The 19,509-nt window shown below is 38.9% G+C and overlaps 1 protein-coding gene across 1 annotated transcript; it reads left to right on the top strand.

Moving 5' to 3' along the window:
- Window positions 1-613: 613 nt before the first annotated feature.
- PTCHD3 (patched domain containing 3) lies at window positions 614-17,520 on the top strand. The gene is made up of 5 exons (XM_023194686.2): window positions 614-1,675; window positions 2,901-3,022; window positions 12,772-12,917; window positions 16,585-16,755; window positions 17,471-17,520. The coding sequence occupies exons 1-5, from the start codon at window positions 614-616 to the stop codon at window positions 17,518-17,520; spliced, it is 1,551 nt and encodes a 516-aa protein (XP_023050454.1).
- Window positions 17,521-19,509: the final 1,989 nt, after the last annotated feature.

A 19,509-nucleotide genomic window follows, 5' to 3' on the forward strand; every position in this document is an offset into this window, starting at 1 on the left:
ATATGCATAGAAAGGGTTGGTAAGGATGCAGACCCACTTTTTAACATTTCTTTTAGGAGGAATGGGAGTGAAAGATTTTGATTTTTTTCCCACTTTTCATTCTATGCATTTACTTCTTTTTACTAGGAGAATGTATGTATATGTTACACTTGTGGACAGAAAATAAAAATAATAACTAAGTCAAGTGTGTCAGGTTCACAAAATTCTTACCCGAAATTGCTACTGGGTGAACGCCAAGAAAGGTAAAATCTGTCACTCAGGACACGTGGAATTTCTGTGTCATTTGTGTGCGTGGAAGAAACACCCAAATTCTCCCAATAAATTGCGAGTCCCATAGGATAGGCACACATTTGATGACCTTAAAGAAGCGTTCCTTGTATGTGCAGAACCCCTGAGAAACCAGGGACACCACAAACACACTTCAGATTAGTTGGGCGACGGGGCCAAACACGTGCTCCCAAGGCAGCCTCCGCTTCCGGCGCGCGGCTGGAGAACAGGAAACCGTTGGGTGGGGCCAAGAAAGCGTTGGGTGGGGCCAGGAAACCGTCTGGTGGGATCTCCGCAGCTACTTTTCACCTGCTGTCCCTCCTGCGCTTCCTTAGAGGAAGAATCCATGCCTTGGGTGGAGCCGGAGCCCGGGCCAAGCCCAGAGCAGAAGCCCAAGCTCACCAAGCAGGACTCGGCGACCGGGCCAGAGTGGTACCAGAAATCTGAGGAATCGGAGTCGGAGGGCAACCAGCCACCCCTGGGACCCCTGGCATCCTCGAGACCCCCCGAAACCCCAGGACCCCCGGCGTTGGAGCGGGACGATGCACCCCTGCCAGAGGGGGACGATGCATCCTCCCGGCCGTCGGTGCTGGACGATGCACCCCTTCCGGAGGAGGAAACCCCCGAACCCAGGGCCATCTGCAGGCACCGGCACCGCTGTCACACCGACTGCCTAGAGGCGCCGCTGTCCCGCGCCTTCCAGTGGCTGGGGTGGCAGGTGGGCGCGCACCCCTGGATCTTCTTGCTGGCGCCCTTGATGCTGACAGCGGCGCTGGGCACCGGCTTCCTGTACCTACCCGAAGAGGAAGAGGAAGACCTAGAGCAGCAGTACACCCCTGTGGGGGGCCCGGCCAAGGCGGAGCGGCGCTTCGTGCAGGGACATTTCACCACCAACGATTCCTACCGCTTCTCCGCCTCCAGGAGGAGCACCGAAGCCAATTTCGCCTCGCTTCTGGTGGTCTCCTACAGCGACTCACTGCTGGACCCTGCCACCTTTGCAGAAGTCAGCAAACTGGACGGCGCGGTGCAGGATCTGCGTGTGGCGCGGGAAAACGGAAGCCAGATCCAGTACCAGCAGGTGTGCGCGAGGTACAGGGCGCTCTGCGTGCGCCCCAACCCGCTCCTGTACGCCTGGCAGGTGGACAAAACGCTCAACCTGAGCAGCATCTCCTTCCCCATCTACAACCACGGCGGGCATCCCCTCTACCTGACCGGCTTCTTCGGAGGACGCATCTTGGGGGGCAGCCTAGGAATGGGCCACTTACTCCTGCGGGCCAAAGCCATGCGGCTCCTGTACTACCTGAAGACTGAGGACCCTGAGGACAGCGTGCAGAGCAAGCAGTGGCTCACCCATTTCCTCGAACAAGTTACCAACATTACGAACACTTTGGCCTTGAAGAAAATTGAGGTACCTGGTGGTTTGGGTTTACAGGGAGGCCAGGAGAAGGTGAGAGGGAGGAGGAAGACTTGCTCCCCAGAACCCTAATAAAAGCACCTCCTGACTACTTTATGGGGCCCTTGCCTCTAGGCTGCGTGTGCTCTACCGTATTTGGTACTCAATCCAATTTTCTTAACACCGACGAATGCCAGAAATCGTGAATCCTGGGTAACATTCTAGTCGATAACACAAATCCTGCGTCCACCAGATGGGCCTGTTCAGTACAGACATTGATCTTCATGTTTAATTTTGGGGTTTGGTTTCTAATCAAATTACAGTATTCTGAAATTCTACTTTTAGTTAAAGTCTTCATTGGTTTGGGGGAGCCCCTAAAACTTGCTTGGAGTTCATTGGGATTAAAAAACAAACCGTCTTGTAAGTAAAAGTTCTGTAGTGTTAAGAAGATAACTAGATTAGCATTTTTCAAGTTAGATACATACAAAGCAGCACCTGGCTTAGTGTGAGGTACATATTAGCTGTTCAGTTATTGGTGGATCTGCAACTCTATTAAGATGTATAAATAAGCCTAGTGAAAGAGACACCTGCTGGAAAGAGCTTTCAAAGGCCAGGCCCTCCTGAAATATTTATGCAATTGAAATAGTAAAAGACACCAACCTAATACAAATTTAGAAAAATTGCTAATTTCTGCAGCTATTAACGAGAACAAGATTAAACAGTTTCAGGCTGGGCCTGGCGGCTCACGCCTGTAATACCGGCATTTTGGGACACCAAGGCAGGTAGACTGCTTGAGTCCAGGGGTTCAAGACTAGCCTGGGCAACCTGACAAAACTCCATCTCTACAAAAAATACAAAAGTTAGCCAGTCGTGGTGGCACACACCTGTAGTCCCAGCTATTTGTAAGGCCAAGGCAGGAGGATCACTTGAGCCCAGGAGATTGAGGGCCCAAAAAAAAAAAAAAAGATTTCAAAGTTTTATATAAAATTCAGATTTTGTTTATTCAGGAGTTTTATTTAAACTGTGAATTTGCAAGAAACTTGGGGAATCCATAGATGTGTGGAAAGAAGCAAATTGACATTGTTTTCTCTATTCTGAAGTAATAATCCATGTATTTTTATCTTTTGCTGAATTTTAACATATTGTTTCATCACTAAAATAAAGTGTTTCAATAGCTTTTGTAACTCACACACAAATGTTGTAATTAAAAGTTATTTATCTGAGTATATTTTTGTGGCAGGTGGTTCACTTTACCTCGCTTTCCAGACAACTGGAATTTCAGGCAACTTCTCTGACTGTGATCCCTGTGTTTCACCTGGCATATGTTCTCATCATTCTGTTTGCAGTCACGTCATGCTTTAGGTAAAAAGCTTTGATTAGTTTTTAAATCTCTTTTATGAAAAATACTTTATTGTGGTAAAATATTATTATATATATGACATAAAATATACTATTCTAGCCATTCTTAAGTGTACAATTCAGTGGCATTAATTACATCCACACTGGCGTGCAACCATCACAACTATCTGTTTTCAAATATTTTACATCATCCCAAATAGGAACTCTGTTACCATTTTGCAATAAATTCCCCATCACCCCACCACCACCCCCACCCAGTGCCAGTTAACCTTTAATCTACTTTGTCTCTGTGAATTTTCCTAAAGATTTCATATAGTGGAATCATATAATTGTCTTTTTGTGACTGGCTCATTTCACTAGGCATAATATTTTCAAGGTTCATCCTTGTAGCATGTATCAGAACTCCATTGCGTTTTATGGCTGAATAATACTGATTCCTTCAACTTTGTTCTTCTTCTTCTTCAAGATTACGTAGATCATCCGAGACTCCTTGCAATTCCATATGAATTTAAGAATCAGCTTCTCTATTTCTGGGGGGGAAATGGCTGTTGGAATTTTGATGGGGATTGTGTTGAATCTGCAGACTGTTTTGAGTAGGACTGGCATTTTAGCAATATTGAGTCTGCCAACCCAGGAACTAAGGATCTTTCCATTCATCTAGGTCTTTTTAAGTTTCTTTTACCTTGTTTGGTAGTTTTCAGTGTGCAGATCCTTCACCTCCTTGGTTAAAATTATTCTTAGGTGTTTCATTCATTTAGAGCTATTCAAATGGAATTGTTTTCTTGATTTCCTTTTTGGATTGTTTATTGCATATGTATAGAAGCACAACTAATTTTTTGGTGTTGATCTTGTATCCTGAAGTTGTGCTGAATTTATTAACTCTAGTAGTTTTCTTCTGGATTCTTTGGTATTTTTCAGGTATACAATCATGTGATCTCTGAGGAGGGAGAGTTATATTTCTTCCCTTCCAATTTAGATGCTTATTTATACATTTTTTTAATCTAATTGCTCTGGCTACAACTTCCAGTACAACATTGCATATCAATGGGGAAAGTGGGGCGTCTTTTCTGTCTTGTTTCTGATCTGATCTGATCTGATCTTAGAGGAAAGCTTTCATTCTTTCACCCTTGAGCATGATGTTAGTTTTACTATTTTTATAAATGCCTTTACTAGTTTGAGGAATTTTCCTTCATATTCCTAGTTTTTTAGTGTTTTTATTATGAAAGGGTGTTGGATTTTGTCAAGTGCCTTTTAAACATCTAGTGAGATGGTCATGTGGTTGTTGTCCTTTGTTCTATAAATATGGTATATTACATTGATTGACTTTCTCCCAGTGACCTTTCTGGGATAAATCCCAGCTGACTATGATGTATAATCCTTTTAATATGCTTTGGATTGTACTTACTGGTATTTGTTAATGACTTTTGCACCTATATTCATGAGAGCTATTGGTTTGTAGTTTTCTTTTCTTATGATGTCATTGTCTAGCATTGTATCAGTGTAATGATGGTCTCCCCGAGTGAGTTAAGAAATGTTCCCTCCTCGGCCGGGCGCGGTGGCTCAAGCCTGTAATCCCAGCACTTTGGGAGGCCGAGACGGGCGGATCACGAGGTCAGGAGATCGAGACCATCCTGGCTAACACAGTGAAACCCCGTCTCTACTAAAATTACAAAAAACTAGCCGGGAGAGGTGGCGGGCGCCTGTAGTCCCAGCTACTCGGGAGGCTGAGGCAGGAGAGTGGGGTAAACCCGGGAGGCGGGGCTTGCAGTGAGCTGAGATCCGGCCATTGCACTCCAGCCTGGGTGACAGAGCTAGACTCCGTCTCAAAAAAAAAAAAAAAAAAAAAAAAAGAAAGAAAAGAAATGTTCCCTCCTCTTCAATTTTTTGGAAGAGTTTGAGAAGGATTCCTGTTACCTCCACGTTAGATGTTTGGTAGAATTCATCAGTGAAATCTGGTCCTGGACTTTTCTTTGTTGGGAGTTTTTTTATTACTGGTTTAATCTTTTGTTACAGGTCTTGAGATTTTCTATTTCACCTTAAGTCAGTTTAGATCATTTGTGTTTTTGTAGGAATTCATGCATTCCATCTAGGTTATCCAGTTTGTTGACATACAGTTTTGATAATATTCTCTTATAAACTTTTCTATTTGTATAAGGTCAGTAGTAACGTCTCCGCTTTCATGTCAGCTTTAGTTATTTGTGTCTTCTCTTTTTCTTTGTGACACTAGGTAAAATTTAATCAATTTTGTTAATCTTTTCAAGTAACCAACTTTTGGATTGATTCATTCTATTGTTTTCTATTCTGTATTCACCTCTGTTCTAATCTTTATTCTTTCCTTCCTTTTTCCTGTGGCCTGAATGTTTGTGTCCTCCCAAAATTCCTATGTGGAAACCTAATTCCTGGTGTGATAGTAATATGAGGTGGGCCTTTGAGAGGTGATTAGAATGGGACTGATACTCTTAAAAAGAATTCCGAGGGAGCTTATTAGCCCTTTCCACCATGTAAGGACATAGCAAGAAGGCACCATCTGTGGAGCAAAGAGCAAACCCTCACTAGACAGCAAATCTTTGGCCTTGGCCTTGGCCTTGGATTTCGCAGCCTCTAGTACTGTAAGAAGCAATTTTCTGTTGTTTATAAGTTTCTCAGTCTATTTTGTTACAGTGGGCAGAACAGACTAAGACACCTCTGTTAGCTTTGGGTTTGGTTTTCCCTCCTTTCCCTAGATCCACAAGGTGTTAAGTTATTCATTTGAAATCTTTTTTCTTTTTAATGTAAATATTTACAGCTATAAATTTCCCTCTGAGCACTATTATCACTGTATCCCATAAGTTATGTTACGTTGTGTGTTCATTTTCCTTCTTAACTAAGTATTTTCTAATGTCCCTTGATTGTTTAATAGTGTATTGTTACATTTTTGTAGATTTGTTAATATTCCAGTTTTCCTTCTATTGTTGATTTTTAGCTTTATTCTATTGTTGGTTAGAAAAACATACACTGTATAACTTCAGTCATTTAAAACTTGTTCAGACTTGTTTTACAGTCAAATGTATGGTCTATCCTGGAGAATGTTCCATGGGCACTAAAGAAGAGTGTATATTCTGCTGTCATTGGGTTGAGTCTTCTCTATATTTCCATAGGGTCTAATTGGTTTGTAGTGTTGTTCATTTCTCTGTGTCCTTATTGATATTCTGCTCAGATGTTTTATGCATTGATGAAAGTGGTATATTGCATTGTCCAGCTTTTTTTTTTTTTTTTTTTTGAGATGGAGTCTCACTCTGTCACCCAGGCAGAAGTGCAGGGACACAATCTTGCCTCACTGTAACCTGCACCTCCCAGGTTCAAGCAATTCTTCTGCTTCAGCCTCCCAAGTAGCTAAGATTACAGGTGTGCATCATCATGCTCACCTGATTTTTGTATTTTTAGTAGAGATGGGGTTTCACCATGTTGCCCAGGCTGGTCTCAAAACTCCTGACCTCAAGTGATCCACCCATCTCAGCCTCCCAAAGTGCTGAAATTATAGGTGTAAGTCACCACGCCTAGTCCTCTCCAGCTATTATTGTAGAGTGCTCTATCTCCCCCTTCACTTTTGTCAATATTTACTTCAAATATTTTGGGTCTCTGTTATGCAGTGCACATATGTTTACAGTTGTTGTAGCTTCTTGGGGAATTGACCCTTTTATCAATATATAATGTACGCCTTTGTCTCTAAGTCTGTTTTGCCTGATGTTAGTGTAGCCACTCCTGCTCTATTTTGGTTACTATTTGTGTAGAGTATCTTTTTATATACTTTCAATCTACTTATAGTTTTGGAGATAAAGTAAGTCTGTAAACAGCATATAGTTAGATCATGTTGTTTTATCCATTCTACCAACCTGTCTTTTGATTGGAGAGTTTAATCTATTTACATTTAAGGTAATTGCTGACAAGAAAGAACTTTTAGCTTTTTTATGTTCTGTCTGTCTTATAACTTTTTTGTCCTTCATTTCCTCTATTATGCTTTATTTTTTTCACATTTCCTTTTTCTTTTCAGACAGGGTCTTTCCCTGTTGCCCAGGCTGCTGTGGAGTGGCACAATCGTAACTTACTGCAGACTTGAACTCCTAAACTCAAGCAATCCTCCCACCTCAGCCTCCTGAGTAGCTGGGACTACAGGCACATGCCACCACATCTGGCTAATTTTTATTATTTTTTGTAGAGACAGGATCTTGCTGTGTTGCCTAGGCTGGCCTTGAACTCCTGGCCTCAAGTGATCCTCTCACCTCAACCTCCCAAAGTGGTGGGATTACATTGTGAGCCACCCTCACTGGTGGGTGCAGCATGAGCTACTATGCCTAGCCACATTTCCTTTTGTTTTTTTTGAGACAGAGTCTGGCTCTGTCGCCCAGGCTGGAGTGCAGTGGCACAATCTCAGCTCACTGCCAGCTCTGCCTCTTGGGTTCATGCCATTTCCTACCTCAGCCTCCCGAGTAGCTGGGACTACAGGTGTCTGCCACCACGCCCAGCTAATTTTTGATATTTTTAGTAGAGACGGGGTTTCACCGTGTTAGCCAGGATGGTCTCGATCTCTTGACCTCATGATCCACCCGTATCGGCCTCCCAAAGTGCTGGGATTACAGGCGTGAGCCACTGCGCCTGGCCGCCACATTGCATTTTTTTTTTTTGTTTTTCTGGTATACAATACACTTGGGAATTATACTGCACCAGGTAAGATTTCTATCACAGTGACATTCCATTATGCTTTCTTTTATGATTAGTTTATATTTTTCTAGTGAGCTGTTTTTATTCTCTTTGCATCCCCTTTTGTGATATTTTTAGAGATTTTCTTTGTGATTACCATGGGGATTTTATATAATATCCTAAATTTAAAATAGTCTGTACTGAATTGATACCAATTTAATCCAAAACCATATAAGAACCTCTTCTCCTCTTTGTCACAAATTACACCTTAATATATTGTATGCCCTGTAACATAGATTTACAGTTATTTTTTATGCATTTGTCTTTTAACTTCTATAGAAAATAAAATGTGGCGTTACAACCAAAAATACAATAATACTTGCTTTTATAGTTGTCCATGCATTTCCTTTTACTGGATATTTTTATTTCTTCATACAAGTTAGTTACTGTTTATAGTAACTTTCTAAATTCCCCAGTATGCATAGTTGCTTTTCAATGTCCTAAATTCTCAGAGAAATTCTCCCCATCTTTTGTCTTAGTGTTTTGTACATTTAGGGTGTAATCTCTTGCCCCAGCCATCTGAGGGTTGTTAATTCAGGTTGCAATGTTTGCCACCTTTTTCAACCTGAGTTTTGAGTTAAGCAAAACAGAAAGGAGCACCTTACATGAGTCCTTTGTGTAGCCAGACATATATATATATATAATATATATATAATATATATATATATATATTTTTTTGAGATGGAGTCTTGTTCTGTCACCCAGGCTGGAGTGCAGTGGCGCAACCTCCGCTCACTGCAACCTCTGCCTCCTGGGTTCAAGCCATTCTCCTGCCTCAGCCTCCCGAGTAGCTGTGATTACAGGCATGTGCCACCACACCCAGCTAATTTTCATATACAATATTTCTTGAGTAAAATTCGCTCTTCCCTCTCCAGATCCAGTGAAACACTCTGACACTGGGACTCAGGCTGTCATCACTTTAATACTGCCTCTGCTTTTGAGACTGTGACCACTTTAACACCCCTGCTACCTTGACACTGCCACCATGCCAGAAAGGGGGGCTTTTTTTTTTTTTTTTTTTTTTTTTTTTTTTTTTTTTTGGTTCATCACTCGCTTGGTTGCTCTCACTTTTTCCAGGGTTCATAAAATTGCTTCTGACAGTTTCTGCTTGTTTTTTTGATAATTATTTGAGAGGACAAGAGCTTCTTATTCTACCATTTTTCCTGACATCCCATGCTAAACTCTTATTTTTTAAGCCTGGTGATTTTTAAAAACATTTCTTCCCATCAGCAATAGTGTCTAATCAAATGGAATAATAAAAGAAATTGTGGCCAGTTTTGTTTGATTTGGCATATCTTTTTTACCTAACATATTGCATCAGTTACCATTAATTGTTCCATTTGGAAGGCAGATAAGTTGGTAGAACCAGGAAGCACATCCTATTTCTACTAATTTAAAATAGTACTTTTCACTTCATAAAAAATTAAGTTCGAATTTAATTGGCTTAAGTGTCTCCATTGTTCTAATGTGCAGTTTACCTTGTTAAGCACTTAAAAATTGTTCTCTAGGCATTAAGGGTAGTTTGTGTTCTTGTTTGAGTTCAAACTAAAATATGAAAGATATCATCAAACAACAGAATTTAGATGTAGGAGGAACCCCATAGATTATATTCTAATTAATTTACATCAGAGTCACCCAGAGAGCCATAAACCAGGGATTCTCAGGCATCACCCTACCAAATTAAAATATCTTGGGGTTAAATCTGGAAATCTATATTTCAGAAATTTCTCTAGCTGATTCTTACGTGTAGGTAGGTTTAGGGACAAATAATATAATTTAACTATTTAGATGTGTGGAGAAGAAAGATGAAGTCTCAGTAGGTAAAGGGATGTGAAGACATTGGGGACCTCTTTGGGTCAATAAACTACCTCATAATTTTGTTACCCTGGAAAGGAGGACCACATCCCTTAGAAACAAAGAAACTTTAAAAAGAAACAAAAAAACCCCGCAAAATTCAGTCTACTAAACTTAGTAGGATAAAGCATTTAAAAAATTCAGTCTACATGTTACTAATAATTGGTTTGACAAAACTTTTCTACTAGATAGATAGTTGGTTTTGAAAATACAAATTCTAGTCAGTTCTTACATATCTTTACAAATGATTTGAACAATAACGCAGAAAAATATTTAATAAGAGAATTGGAAAATGATTTATAGTTGTCTCTAAAGACTCTTCTATGCTTATGTAACCACCATATTGAACACAAGACTCATAAGGTATAAACATAAAGCAGCTGTATTTTTGTCTCCCTTTGTTTCCTGTTAGTTTACTAGGTAGAGCAAGTTCTTCTTCTGCCTCATGAAAATTCAGGCAGTCCCTATGTTATGGTAATTCTTAAGCACGACAAAAAGTCCTCCAGTCAGAATTAAAATGTCCATGTTCATGTTCATGTCATAAACAAAAGTGGTAACTTGATTTGAAGCTAAGGTTTTTCCCCCTCTCCTAGCTGGAGCATGCTACAAGCCTTTAATAGGGAAAAAGGGATATTCCAGGCCTCTCCTGTCACTTCTCCTACTATCCACCTTGCTGAGTGGTTCACAGACTGGAGCATGCTCAAAGACTAGGAGAAATGGAATTGAAAAATTCTTAAGATATGAATGCTGCCATGACAGTCTAACATATGTCTTCTCTAGTCTTGAATATGAAATTGATCCTCCCGCAAGTGTTTGTTTGATGTTTTTTGTTTTGTTTTGTTTTGTTTTTTGAGATGGAGTCTCATTCTGTCACCCAGCCTGGAGTACAATGGCACAATCTCAGCTCACTGAAACCTCCGCCTCCTGGGTTCAAGCGATTCTCCTGCCTCAGCCTCCTGAGTAGCTGGGATTACAGGCATGTGCCACCACACCTGGCTAATTTTTGTATTTTTAGTAGAGACGGGGTTTCACCATGTTGGCCAGGCTGGTCTCAAACTCCTCAGGTGATCTGCCCACCTCCGGCTTTCCAAAGTGCTGGGATTACAGGCGTGAGCCATTGCACCCTGCCGCCTGCAAGTGCTTTTATAAGTTCCCTGGACACCTCTCGCTCCCCCTCTTCCCTTATCACAAAGGGTCTCTTATGTCTGTTCTGGGTGGAGCTTCCTAGACAGTTCTAGTACTTATTCCCATTTTGCCTGTCTCACACACACTCATATATGAAGGTTATACCTTGCATACACGTATTTAGCTCATTTAAGACACATATTCAAACATATTTCAGGATTCTATATTTATTGTCTTGCAATGAAGTCACTTAAATAATACTTTTTCAAAAGCCTATGCTCTAAATTGAACTTAATTATAGTTCATGCTATTTCATGTATAGTAATACCCTGCTTTTCCTCAGGAATACTATCCAAGACAGCCAATGGATGCCTGAAACCACAGATAGTACTGAACTTTATTTATATCTAGCCAAAGTCTCTATAATCAATACTATACTTCACTCCCCTATCCTCTGAAAAATTCACACCTAAGAAATCCAGAAACTCAAAAGGAGGAATGGGCATAAACTTGTCATATATACCTTTTATCCAAAAATCTTTCTGATTTTGAAATTCATCTCTTTTACTTTCTTATCTTAAACTCCTATAAACCAATATTGTTGTTTTAAAAATGTGTTATAATAGGCCGGGCGCGGTGGCTCATGCCTGTAATCCCAGCACTTTGGGAGGCCGAGGCAGGCGGATCACCTGATATCAGGAGTTCGAGACCAGCTGGCCAACATAGTGAAACTCCATCTCTACTAAAAGTACAAAATTATCCAGATGTGGTGGCACATGCCTGTAATCCCAGCTACTTGGGCGGCTGAGACAGGAGAATCACTTGAACCTGGGAGGCAGAGGTTGCAGTGAGCTAAGATCGCGCCATTGCACTCCAGCCTGGGCAAAAAGAACAAAAGTCTGTCTCAAAAAAAAAAAAAAAGAATTAAAGAGATTTTATTATAACAAAGCAATTTACTCTTGCCCTGGAATTTATATGTGTATGTGTGTTGACTTGGGGCCCTGACCTAAATTCATAGTACCAGGTTGAGAAAAAGTGAAATACAATAACAGTACAGGCATTTTATTAGCAAGAAGAATTTTATCTATTTAAATGTAATCTCCCCTGCAGGTCTTTAGTCATGTTCCTGCTGTTTTGAAACCAGTGGTTCCAGTTCCTCAGCTCCTAGACTTTAATTCCAAAGTTAGTTTCTCTCCCCCACTAGAATATCTGAAGGCAGGTATCAGTCATTTGTTTTGAAGCAATTTTTAACAAGTAAAATCTAAAACCAGAGGTTGTTGCCAATATTTTAAAAGGTAACGTTATGGTTGTTGAGGAGGTAAAGCACTGAATCATACTTTAAAATATTCTGTAGATAGTCCCATTCTTGTTGGTTTGCCAAGGAAACAGGCACAGATTGGGTCATTTAAAATATAGCGCATTTTAATTTTTTCCAAATTCGTAGCAACTTTTCCACAGAGCCCACTTCACCAGTAGAGAAGAATCCTGAAAGTAACTTGAAAGAAGACTTTCCTACTGTATGTTAACAACAATACACATTATACTAGCTTTGAAATACAGGAGGTATTTAATGTTGTGTTATGGCTAGTTAGAGATCAGGAATAGGTGAAAAGATAACTGCTTACATATTCTTTCTCTGGTACAGTTTGCTCTTCATTACCTGTTATATTCCATTCACACCCTTCTGAAGATCAGAGTGGAATTAGCCATTAGCAGTGTTTTAGTACTTCTTTGTGGTTCCAAAATACCAGTCAGTGACTTAGTGCTTGGCTGGCTGCAAAGAATCACATGTAGGAAAGTTGGTAGAAGTACAGATTTGCAGATTTCTAACTTTTCTGCTCCCTTTCTTTCCTTTTATTTATTTATTTATTTTTTTAAATTGGTCTGAGACAGTCCCTGGGAATTAAAGGTCTCCAGAAGATACGTGTGGAAATTATTGCCTTAGAGATTTCTGACTACGTGTCCAAGTCAAAAATGTTATCCATTGATGAAAGCTGCCACCACAAATTCTATGATTTTTCCCTCCAACTTTGCAGGTTTGACTGCATAAGAAACAAAATGTGTGTTGCAGCCTTTGGAGTGATTTCTGCTTTCTTGGCAGTGGTGAGCGGCTTTGGCCTGCTGTTGCACATTGGGGTGCCATTTGTCATCATAGTTGCCAATTCACCATTTCTTATTCTAGGTGAGTTAAACAAAATGGGAGGCTGCACACTGTGTATGTGGCAGGGTAGGGGATATAAGGGAAAGAATTGTATTGAGGTGGCTCTACAGTTCACAAATGAGGTGCCAGGAAACAAGGAAATGAAATTGAACTGGATATCTCTAGAGGTGGAAAGATCGAGTATCCTAATGGAAAAACAGACTGTGTACGTGAACAGCAGTTCACATGTAAAAAACAAAATACAAATCACTAAAAATACAGTCATGTATCACTTAACATTGAGGGTCTGAGAAATGCTTCCATAGGCAATTTTGTCGTTGTGTAAACTTCCTAGAGTGTACTTACACAAACCTCAATTGTATATCCTACAACGCACCTCGGCTATGCTGTGATAGTGATGATCACAGTGACAGTGGTAGTGATAATTCTGACCCTATGAAGGCCTAGGCTAATGTGTGTGGGTTTTGGTTTGTTTTTTGTGATGGAGCCTCACTCTGTCACCTGGGCTGAAGTGCAGTGGCTCAATCTCGGCTCCTCCTACTCCTAGGCTGCAATCCTGTACGGCATGTTACTATGCTGAATACTATAGGTAACTGTCACACAATGGTAAGTATTTGTGTATCTAAGTATATCTAAACATAGAAAAGGTACAGTTAAAATATGGTAGAAAATATAAAAAATGGTCCACTTGTACAGGGTACTTATCACGAATGGAGCTTGCAAGAATGAGAGTTGCTCCGGGTAAGTCAGTGAATAAACGTTGAGTGAACATAAGGTATAGGACATTCCTATACACTACTGCAGACTTTATAAACACTGGACACTTAAGCTATGCTACATTTATTTAAAATGTATTTTTCTTTCTTCAATAATAAGTTAACCTTAGCTTACTGCAACTTCATTATTTTATAAACTTTAAAGATTTTTTTACACTTTTTGACTTTTGTGATAACACAGCTTAAAACACAAACACATTGGAGAGCTGTACAATAATATTTTCTTTCCTTAGATCTTGGTGTAAACAAACTCTGCCAGTCTTATGAAAATACAGCACATACAATTATGTACACAACATAATACTTAATAAACAATTGTTACTGCTTTATGTATTCACTATGCTAAATTTTATGTCATTATTTTAGAGTATACTCTAACTTATGAAAAAAATAGTTAACTGTAAAATAGCTTCATGTAGGTTATTCAGGAGATATTTCAGAAGAAGGCCTTGTTATCATAGCAGACAGCTCCACGTGTCCTGAAGACCTTCCAGTGGGACAGGATGTGGAGATGGAAGACAGTGATAGTGATGATTCTGACCCTATGAAGGCCTAGGCTAATGTGTGTGGGTTTTGGTTTGTTTTTTGTGATGGAGCCTCACTCTGTCACCTGGGCTGAAGTGCAGTGGCTCAATCTCGGCTCCTGGGTTCTAGCGGTTCTCCTGCCTCAGCCTCCTGAGTAGCTGGGACTACAGGCACGCACTACTATGCTTATATGTGTTTTTGTATCTTAGTTTTTAATAAAAAGTTTAGAAAGTAAAACAAAAAATAAAAATTTTTAAAAATAGAAAAAGGCTTATAGATTAAAGATATAAGTAAAGAAAATATTTTGTATAGCTGTCCAATGTTTTTGTGTTTTAAGTTGTGTTATAAAAAGCCAAAAAAAATTTTAAAAGCTTAAAAGTTTATAAAATAATAAAGTTACAGTAAGCTAAGGTTAATTTATTATTGAAGAAAGAAAAATATATTTTAAAATAAATGTAGTGTAGCCTAAGTATCCAGTGTTTATAAAGTCTACAGTAGTATACAGGAAAATCCTAGGCCTTCATGCAAACTCTACAAAATGGCTTACATTAAATCAATTATATACGTCTTAACTATAGTTATTTATGGCTGTGGGGTGCACTGGATGATTAGGTGTGAGTGCGTACGAGGAAGGTATGCCTTGAAAAGCTAGAATAAATAAGCTAATATCCAGTACACAACTCACTACCTCCCCCAGAAAACCAAATATTAGTTTTTCCAAGATGCTGACTTTCCAAAATATAAACATCTTTATTTTGTCATGCTTACTGTAAAATAAATTCTGAACTTACCAAAAATACAAAGAAAAATGGAAAACAACTGTAATTCCACCCTTCAGGGATAACTCCTGCTAATATCTCTATGTATATCCATCCAGAATTTGTCCTATGCAAATATACACATGTAGCTATCTCTCCATTTCAGACATCTTATTTTATAACAAGAAATTTTCGTTTAACATTAAATATCTACCTCTTTTTAAAAAGACTGAATATGACTCCAATCTAACACTATGTTTGATTTGGCCAATGTCATACTGTTATGGGATTATGTTGTTTCCCATATTTTCCTATTATAAATTATACCAAAATGATTAGGGCAAATTCCTAGAAGTAGAATTGACAGTCAAAGGTATTCCCTTTTTAAGTCTTTTGCTTTGTTGCAAACTTGGACTGAAAAATTGTGTGCCAATTTCCATTTCTCCCTAGTGGACTGAGTGTCTTCATTTGCAGAAAACCCTCCAGAAATCCTCAGTCTTGCTAATATTGATTAATAAGAAAACCAAGTGTCTCACTTGTGGTTTAATTTGCATCCCTTGATTAATTGAAAAGTCAAATTTTTTTCTTATACCATTATTCACTACATAACGACGTTTGGGTCAAAGATAGACTGCATATACAAAGCAGACCACATATACAATGGTAGTCCCAGAAGGTTATAATGGAGCTGAAAAATTCCCATCACCTATTGTTATCATAGCCATCCTATTGTCATAACGCAATTCATTACTAACATGTCTGGTAGGAGGTTGGAGGGAGGTGAAATTTATCTGCAACATGCTCATGCTGCCCTTTCCAGTTCCTTTTTTTTTTGGTAATCCCCTTTCCCAGGCTTCAGTCATGACTTGAAAATTCTCTGATGTTCTCCTATTCCAACCAATCTGAAATATCACTGAGGAAAGGAACTAATTATCTAGTAGGCATTAATATGTAAAGAACTCTTAAGATTTACCTTGACACATATTTCTGATCTCATTACAATGAACTGGGCAAGTGGAATTTGAATACCAACATCCTAGGTATCAGAAACAAACTAGCAGAAAAACTGTATCTGTGTATGTGCCTGTGCGTGTCTATAAACTATGTGGTGCCTCTCAAATCATACCACAGAGATAGCCAGATGCTCACTGTAGAACACATTAAGTCCAGCTTATATTTCAAGCAACAGAATGTTGGCTGGGTGTGTCTGTACATGAGCATGAAATATCTTATAAGAGAAAATGATCTCTCAAGCAATCTATTGGATTTAAAGACACACATTGCCAATGCTGCTTTGACTGATACCCATCTAGCCAGGTTTCCTGACCTCATAATGGAAACACCCTAAGCAGAGTAGAGTATACTGCGCTACGTGCAATAATAGGAGTATGTACAAAGCAAAGACTTATTACAAAGGAAGGAGTGATGAGTTCTGTTGTAACTTCAGAGGCAACCAGGGAGAGCATCACAGAGAAGGTAGTATTTAATCAGAGAGTTGGACAAGATAAATAAAACCTTAAGATATAGAAAAAGAAAATGGTTTGAACCAACCTGTTTAATTTTTAATGGATAGTAATATGTATGAACATGAAGATTGTTTGTTTCTTTTTTTTTTTTTTTTTGTTACAGGTGTTGGGGTCGATGACATGTTTATCATGATTTCTGCTTGGCATAAGACCAGCCTTGCAGATGGCATACCAGAGCGGATGTCCAATGTCTATTCAAAAGTGGCAGTGTCTATTACAATCACCACCATCACTAACATCCTGGCCTTCTATACAGGGATTATGAGCTCTTTTAGGTCCGTACAGTGTTTTTGCATCTATACAGGAACGACCCTGTTATTTTGCTATTTTTATAGCATCACCTGTTTTGGAGCATTTATGGCCTTGGATGGTAAAAGAGAAGTAGTCTGCCTACGCTGGTTGAAAAAGGCTGACGCAAAATGGTCCTCATTTAAAAAGTTCTGCTGTTTCCCGTTTGGTTCTGTCCCAGATGAACATGGAACTGATATCCATCCAATGAATTTGTTTTTTAGAGACCATTTTGGCCCCTTTCTCACAAGCAGTGAGTCCAAGTATTTTGTAGTCTTTATATATGTTTTGTACATCATAAGCAGTATATATGGGTGTTTCCATGTGCAGGAAGGTTTAGACCTTCGAAATCTGGCAAGTGACGATTCCTACATCACACCATATTTTAATGTAGAGGAAGATTATTTTTCAGATTATGGTCCCAGGGTTATGGTTATTGTTACTAAAAAAGTTGACTACTGGAATAAAGATGTTAGGCAAAAACTGGAAAACTGTATTAAAATTTTTGAAAAAAATGTCTATGTAGATAAAAATCTTACAGAGTTTTGGTTAGATGCATATGTGCAATATTTAAAAGGTAACAGCCAAGATCCTAATGATAAGAATACTTTTATGAACAATATTCCTGATTTTTTAAGCAATTTTCCAAATTTTCAGCATGATATTAATATTTCATCATCAAATGAAATCATTTCTTCTCGGGGCTTCATTCAGACAACAAATGTTTCTTCTTCAACCAAAAAGAAAATAATGTTATTCCAATTACGACGCATAGCTGAAGACTGTCAAATTCCCCTAATAGTATATAACCAGGCATTTATATATTTTGATCAGTATGCTGCGATAATAGAAAACACTGTTCGAAATGTATTGGTTGCATCAGCAGCTATGTTCATTGTTTCCTTATTGTTAATCCCTTATCCATTTTGTTCCTTGTGGGTGACTTTTGCTATTGGTTCTGTGATTGTAGGAGTAACGGGTTTCATGGCATTCTGGAAAGTCAATCTTGATTCCATATCCATGATTAATCTTGTCATTTGTATAGGGTTTTCTTTCGATTTTTCTGCACACATTTCCTATGCATTTATTTCTAGTTCCCAGCCCTCAGTAAACCAAAAATCAATTGAGGCATTATATCTTCTAGGCTACCCAGTGTTACAAAGTGCAATTTCAACAGTATTAGGGGTGTGTGTTTTAGCTTCAGCGAAAGCATACATCTTCAGAACATTTTTTAAGATTATGTTTCTTGTTATGGTATTCGGGGCAGCTCATGGCCTAATTTTTATTCCAGTATTCTTAACCTTTTTTGGAAGGTTTATTTGAATATCCACTAACAAATCAAAGACCAATTCTATAATTCCTCATTGTCCCAATCCAATCTGATTTTTTTAAATGCACTATTAAGAATAGTCAACAAACTACTGGGAGACCAAGGTGGGTGGATCACCTGAGGTCAAGAGTTCGAGACCAGCCTGGCCAACATGGTGAAACCTTGTCATTACTGAAGATACAAAAATTATCCAGGCATGGTGGCGTGCACCTATAATCCCAACTATCTGGGAGGCTGAGGCAGGAGAATCACTTGAACCTAGGAGATAAAAGTTGCAGTGAGCTGAGATCATGCCACAGCACTCCAGCCTGGGTGACAAGAGTGAGACTCCGTCTCAGAAAAAAAAAAAAAAAAAATTGGTCAACAAACTAAAAACAAGGGCATGTTTCCTTGATTTGGAAATCCCATTTTAAATTATTATTTAAAATATACTGATAAAAATTAATTAGTCTTATGTTAAAATATCTTCGCTAAATTAGGAAGTGTTATCTTTCTTACGGTCTTTACAATCAAGTACAAGGTACAACTTTTCTGTTATTTTTTCCCTTTACTTTATATTTATACCTGAAATTCAACTATTGTATGTATGGTTCATACTATAAATGGAATATTATTTTCACTGTACTTGCTACGTGCATTCATATGTGAAAATGCATCTTATCATTTATTTTCCCATTCAGAGGCTTTTCTACACATTTTGTTAATGGTATATTTTGATAAGAAGTTTTTAAAGTTTATAAATCCAATTTGTCATATTTTTTCATGGTTAGTGCTTTCTTATCCTAAGAAATATACTGACTACTCCAAGGTTACAAATAAAGTCATCTATGTTTTCTCCTCTAAGCTAATAGTTTTGATTTTACATTTAGGCCTATGATCCATACACATATATTTGTTGGGCCGTATGGATAGAGGTCCATTTCCTTCTCATAAAAGCTGCCCTTGTCTCAGCATCATTTGTGAAAAGACTGTCCTTCAGGATAGGATTAACTTGGCATCTATATAAAAAATAAATCAGTTGACAATTTATGTGTGGTTCTAATTTTGTGCCATTGATCTGTTGGTCTGCTCTAAGCCCAGTACCACCACACTGCCTTCATTACTGAAGCTTTATATTAATTACTGAAATTAGGCTGTGTATGTTGTCCACTTTGAGTTTTATTAATCTTTCTGATTTCAAAGTTTATCTTTGTTATGTTCCTTTTTTTTTCGAGACAGATTTGCGCCCTGTCACTCAGGCTGGAGTGCAGTGCTGCGATCATAGCTCACTGCGCCCAAAACTCCCAGGCTCATGTGATCCTCCTGTCTCAGCCTCCGAGTAGCTGGGAATATAGTCATGCCATTACATCTGACTAATTTTTTGTTTTAATTTTTTTTTTAAGAGACAGGGTCTTTCTGTGCTGTTCAGGC

The sequence above is a fragment of the Piliocolobus tephrosceles genome, chromosome 9 (genome assembly GCF_002776525.5).
Source record: "Piliocolobus tephrosceles isolate RC106 chromosome 9, ASM277652v3, whole genome shotgun sequence".
In the NCBI taxonomy this organism is placed as follows: Eukaryota; Metazoa; Chordata; class Mammalia; order Primates; family Cercopithecidae; genus Piliocolobus; species Piliocolobus tephrosceles.

What these genes read in the sequence shown, in the direction of transcription:
- PTCHD3 (XM_023194686.2), top strand. Translation starts at nt 614, where the DNA reads ATGCCTTGGGTGGAGCCGGAGCCCGGGCCAAGCCCAGAGCAGAAGCCC. An exon ending in TGGCCTTGAAGAAAATTGAG is followed by an intron (nt 1,676 to 2,900) that starts GTACCTGGTGGT and finishes TTTTTGTGGCAG; the next exon opens with GTGGTTCACTTTACCTCGCT. An exon ending in AGGGATTATGAGCTCTTTTA is followed by an intron (nt 16,756 to 17,470) that starts GGTCCGTACAGT and finishes CATTTCTTCTCG; the next exon opens with GGGCTTCATTCAGACAACAA.